This window comes from Limulus polyphemus, unplaced genomic scaffold, assembly GCF_000517525.1.
Source record: "Limulus polyphemus unplaced genomic scaffold, Limulus_polyphemus-2.1.2 Scaffold5041, whole genome shotgun sequence".
NCBI lineage: Eukaryota > Metazoa > Arthropoda > Merostomata > Xiphosura > Limulidae > Limulus > Limulus polyphemus.
This window is the reverse complement of record NW_013670651.1, coordinates 6173-12017: the sequence shown is the minus strand read 5'-3', so window position 1 is coordinate 12017 and position 5845 is coordinate 6173. Positions and strand designations below refer to the sequence as shown.

Here is a 5845-nt window from a genome sequence, read left to right as displayed (position 1 = left end):
TCATTACCCATTCAAGCTGTCTCCAAGCATTATAAATATAAAGATACTTGAAACTGACCTAACTAAACTCTTGGTACACAAAACCAAAAAAATAGAGACAAACAACATGTGTAATTATTATTTCTTTGAAGCAACTGAGATCCATTTCTTTAGTTGCACTTTTGAATGGGTTTACATCTATAACACATATGTGATCCAAATTACGATAACCCCAGATCATTTACGTCCTCAATACAGCTGGAAATACTCAAGATTTTAATGCCATCTGAAAACTTTACTAATTAACTAAGACTGGTACTTTAATGTTAGTTGAACCTGCCTTTATAACAATTATTTACTATGCAACCCACATAAATCCAGCACTCTCCTCCTCAATCTCTCCTAAAGCAGTTTTTATTCTAACATTATCCATTTCCTGTGTTGTTTCCATTATTTATGCTTCTAATCTGATATTTTCCTTTAGTAGAATAATCTTCCTCAAAGCTGTTTCTAACCTATCCTCAAGTAAGCAAAGTCTGCAAGTTTAAGAGTACTGTATTTTCCCCAAATTCCCTACAAATTGCTATCCTGCTCTAATTATATGAATTTACAATGCTAAAGTAAGGTTTTCAATTCCCCTTGGTGAACACAGCAGATAGCATGATGTGGATTTGCTATAAAAACACACACACACACTATCCTGCTTACAATTTTCAAACATAACCCAATCCTCGCATCTACAGCACCCTATAAACTCCACCCCACCTTTACCTCTACAGAATTAAGACTAATTGCCCTATAATTTCCAAAAACTCTCACCACTCCCCTTCAAAAATTAGGAATAACATTAGCAATTCTCCATTCCTGTCTATTTATCTAGAAAAAGTGAAAGGAAGATACTTGCTTATATAGTGATTCACAGAATAGTTTGAAAAATATATTTATTGTTCAAGCCATTTGTCACAGTTTTTGATAGGGCCTCCTCCTCTTTTCATCAGGACAATCTGGAAATCCTTTGATAAGATGCCACTCATGAGTAAAGTTTAATGTTTATATGGTTGGTGGAAAGGGGAGAACTAGATTGAAAACTGGCTTAATGGTAGAAAGCAAAATGTGATGATAAATGCACACTTTTTCTGACTGGAAAAATGTGATTAGCAAGGTCACTCAGAGGTCTTGTTATTTATTATTTGCCTTAATAATTTGGTTGGCTGTTTGGGCAGTACATGAAGTATACATGATAAATCTACTGATGATATTACAATTAAAATTTTGGGAATATCCAATTCTGTAGACAATACTTCTCCTATCCAAAATTTTGTTCACCATCTAAGTGAATGGTCAGTTTATGAAAGATGGGTTTTAATATTGAGCAATTCGAAATGATGTGTTTGGGGCATCAAAGTTTGTAAAGGACTTACAGTATTTCTTGTGTGACAGGATCATTTGTAATGAATTGATTAAAGTGCTACTATTATAGAATTCCTAAAACTTTCTACTGAGTGTTTAGTTGGTTCTATATATAATAATTTTTAATCTGAAAGCAAGAACATTACTACAACCTTTTACACAGCTCTGAGGAATAGGTCTCACCTGGAGTTTGGTCCCCTTTAGTGCAAGAAGGGTTTCACAATTTTCAAAAGACAGTACATGTTACAGGAATAATGCATGGTTTAAATCATTTACATATAAGCTGGAAGTGAGGCAAAGTATTTTGGACTTTTTTACTGTGGAATACAGAAGAATTAAGAGGGGACAGATTTAAATGTTTGAAATTGTTAGAGTATTACACAGTCATCTATACTATGGGTTTTCTGCTTAAATGACAATAATTAAAAAGTTTGAAATCATAGTTAGGTGATTAACTCAATTAATTGATACAACCAAATACCTATGAGCATCTATATCATGTCATGTAACATAATCCATTAATGTCACAAAAATAATCAACCCATTGAAATTAGTGTTTCAGATTATTACAACTTTTAATTACTAAAAACTATACATGTTTCATGTGAGAATAATTCATTAGTTAAATGTTACTGAATAATGTGCCTAACAATTATTTGGTTATCAAATTCCACTAATCACCCAGCTCTACTGGAAATACAAGCTTGAAAATCTTGGGTAATAAGTCTAACTATCTAAGCTTGAAAACCCTATATGTACACACTTTCTTACCCCAAAAAGATTATTTTCATTTAATGATAAACTAAAGATTTGATTTACAAAATGATTTGTATTGTTAGTTTGAATTATTAAAAAAAAAACTGTTGAACAGGTACATTGTTATGGGTATGTAGGGCTATAATTAAGTTAGTTTAAAAATAAATTAGCAAAACATTTTTTTTTAGAATGAGGAGTGGACCAAAGGGGTCAAATCCCTTCTGTCATAAAACCTTTTCTTATAGTTATGTTAATACAAGGTTATAAATGTCTTCTGCTTTTATATTACTATGTATTATTATAAGCTACATTTTCAATGTTGTGATTTAGTTGTTTGGTAGAAGGAGCTGCTAATCATGTGATAACACTAGATCTAGAAAGTTCATAAAAGTAGTCATAGAATTTAGAAACTTTACACACTTGATGGAAGCAAGAGTTCAGTATAATTACAAGAATCTGTGATAGAGTAGTTGTTGATCGTGAAAAGATTGATTGAGTCACTGAGTTAATATGTTTAGTGAAGAAATAATTAGCTATCATTATGTAAACTGGATCTAACGTTACTTTTACTAAGTAAGTAATCCAAAAGAATCTACCCACCAATTGAACACAGTAGAACATGTTCAAGATTAGGTAGTAAGCTTAAGAATAAAGCTGTGAGCTTTAATAAAATTGATCCTAAGACCTTGAAGAAACTTACTAGTCTCTTGATATTGGGGAATTGACTTAAAAGTTTACAACTGTGATACCTATTTCTTAAAATATGAACTAAGAGAACAAAAAATAAAACATAAGTCTATCAGTACAACTTCTATAGCAAGCAAGATACTGGGATCTGTTGTCAGAAGCTACATGTATAGTAACAGCTCTCAGCATAGTTTAAGAAGAGTTTTGCAGGTTTCTTTGTTTGCTGGAAATTTTGCTAATGCTTTCAGTTTTTACTATGAGATTATTCCAGCATATATAATTCATCATGACTCTTAGAAAGCCTTTGATATTAAGGTGTCTCATACCTAATACAACTGATTCTAATGAAATCTCTGAAAAAATGGACAGTACACAGATTTGGTGGTAAGAAGCATCAAGTGGTGAGTAAAATAATGAAAACAATTACCAGAAAGAATATGGCTTGTAAAGGTAGGTGTCTCAGGATTCAGTTTTGGAGGCTCTGTTGTTTATGATTTATGTCAGTGGCTTTAAGAGGTCTATACATAATAATGTTCAAAAACATAAGAATGCAAACGAAAGCACCATGATAGAACATCACTTGGCCTTTATAACTTATATAAGGGTCATCTCCTACTCCTAGCCTTAACATTTTGATAATGCCTAGAACTAGAAGATGCTGGATAAAAACCTAATAATCTTTAGAATATGTCTCTTACATTTTTGAACAGAAACCCAAATTAAGAACAAATCCCTTACACCTGTTAAAGACATTGACCAACATGGGATTCACTTCTGTCGTCATGATCTTCTTCTAGTAACGGCCCCTTTTAGTTTTGCATTTTAGAATCTCTGGAGAGCCAATAAATAAAACAGCATTTCTGTAATTCTAACTGTAACTTGTAAACCTCCCACACAAGATTTGGGTTAGTCGTAAACTTACAGTATTTTTAATCATAAATTTTTCTTAGCGCTGATAACAATAATATAAATTATAATGTCGTAAACTTACAGTATTTTTAATCATGAATTTTTCTTAGCGCTGATAACAATAATATAAATTATAATGTCTGAAGTATTGATATAAATTACAATGCCGGTGGAATTGCAAACAATCTATCAAAATAAATACATCATCATAGTTAAACAAATAATAAAAAGTTAAATTGCAATATTCTAACGAATATTATCTAGGCTTATAACTTTGTTCGCATCTTCTTTCTTTTTTAATTTATGGTAAAATATTTCAATTTCATACGCTATTCTGGTGTGCTGCCAAATTCTATTTGTATCCAAATCCCATCCCTTGGGCAGTAATGTGCATGCGTATGATGTAAGCGAAACAATTCAAATTCTTTCTAATTTTAGCCATATTTTACACGTAAATTACGTGTTTAAGCAAAATATTTTACTTTAAAGTAATATTAATGATGTTTTTTTTTCATTATTAATATTATACAAATTTAGTATTGTTTATTTCATCTAGCACAGATCATTTTACTTGAATACTTGTTTTAATTCATGAATACTATTGCTTCCGTCTTTCAGTTTCAACTGACTAAATGCACCATACTAATGTTAATATTAACTATATATTTGACATTAAGAATTGGAAATTTACATAACAATACATGCGTAATTTAAAACTATATTGTTCATATTATTTAAACGATAGCTGTCTGGTATAAATAACCTTTTTTTTAAAAAAAACAAAAACTATAGTGTGAAATAGCGAATTTTATATTTATTTTGTTAAAGTTTTGTTTACGTTCATTTATTATTCATTCAATTGTTAGTTCGATAATATATTTTTTGCTATATTAAAGCGCTCACTCACCTTTTATCTAGAGCAAGTTCAATTTGAGTATTTTTGTATTATGAAACAGACACAACCTCCCCCTAGTAGTGGCATACATATATTAATGTTGTGAAAGGTTATGTAAATTAGCCAGTCACATGGGATATAACTTCGTGATCTAACCAAAAAATATATATACACTTCCTTGATCTCAAAAAATTAATTCCCGAGATAGTGTTAGAACGAATTATTGGTCTTAGTTGGTTGATGTTGTTATTGACGTTAGAAGTGGTTTAATTTTGGAAGACTTTTTTCGCTCCCCCCCCCCCCCCCCAGTAGCACAGCGGTATTTCTGCGGACTTACAAGGCTAGAATCCGGGTTTCGATACCCGTGGTGAGCAGACCACAGATAACCCATGGTGTAGCTTTGTACTTAATTACAATTACACACTTTTTTTTTCGGAATTAGGGTTTTTCATTTTCCTAAATCTGTTATTTATTGAAATTAATAACATTGATATTTATGTTGTATTGTGTATTTACGTTTATATCAACTTATGGCAAAGCACGGATTTACTTTTTTTGTAAGTAATATTACTAATAAGACTTGTATTCTAATTCTTTGAAATTTATATTTTGGATTTCTGTTGTTGTTACAGTTTAATAATTTGTTTTGTTTTTTGTTCGACTGTAGTTGTAGTAGCATTTTGTTTAGGTGCGTTATTTTAGATGAGTATAGTCTTATAATAAAGTTTAAATTATCTAATATGGTAAACATTCAGTGTTCTACTTTTGGGTTTATTACTCAGTCTAAGGTGTGAAAAATAATTGTGAATTTTTCACTTCCTAGTTTATTCCGATCCAATAAACATACTGTGTAACTTCAGTGAAGAAAATTATAAAACCGACCAATCAATCGGATCACAATCTGTTCTTTGTTTCAAACCCTACAAATTGGTAAGATAATATTATAGTTACGTCTCCGTTCGTTAGTTAATTTGCCGTAAAAATTCTTTCCGAAGAAACTTTAGCGATACAAGTCCTTTCTTAAATAAAACTGGCTTATTCTTTCTGAATAGAACTTTGCGATACACTTAATTTCCACAGTCGCGCTATAACAAACGCTATAATTCACAAAAAAGTCAGCCTCAAGGAGACCAGTAGTGGTTGGTGTTGAGGGACATTCACCAACCCCTATCATGAAAGTCCCAACAGCTAGGTGTAAATGCCACGCAC

At 31.2% G+C, this 5845-nt stretch overlaps 1 protein-coding gene across 6 annotated transcripts in view; it reads right to left on the bottom strand.

Annotated features, from left to right (window-relative positions):
• LOC106472042 (adenosine kinase-like) overlaps nt 1-4720 on the bottom strand; it is a 6653-nt gene extending 1933 nt beyond the window's left edge. Inside the window, exon 1 of one of the 6 annotated variants that reach the window (XM_022400651.1) lies at nt 4649-4720. Coding sequence is in view for 2 of the 6 variants with exons in the window: in XM_022400650.1 (XP_022256358.1) it covers nt 3824-3838 (15 nt within the window). In the remaining 4 variants the exon portion in view is untranslated. The other 5 variants (XM_022400654.1, XM_022400650.1, XM_022400649.1 and 2 more) reach the window with 5 other exon arrangements.
• Between the last annotated feature and the right edge of the window lie 1125 nt (nt 4721-5845).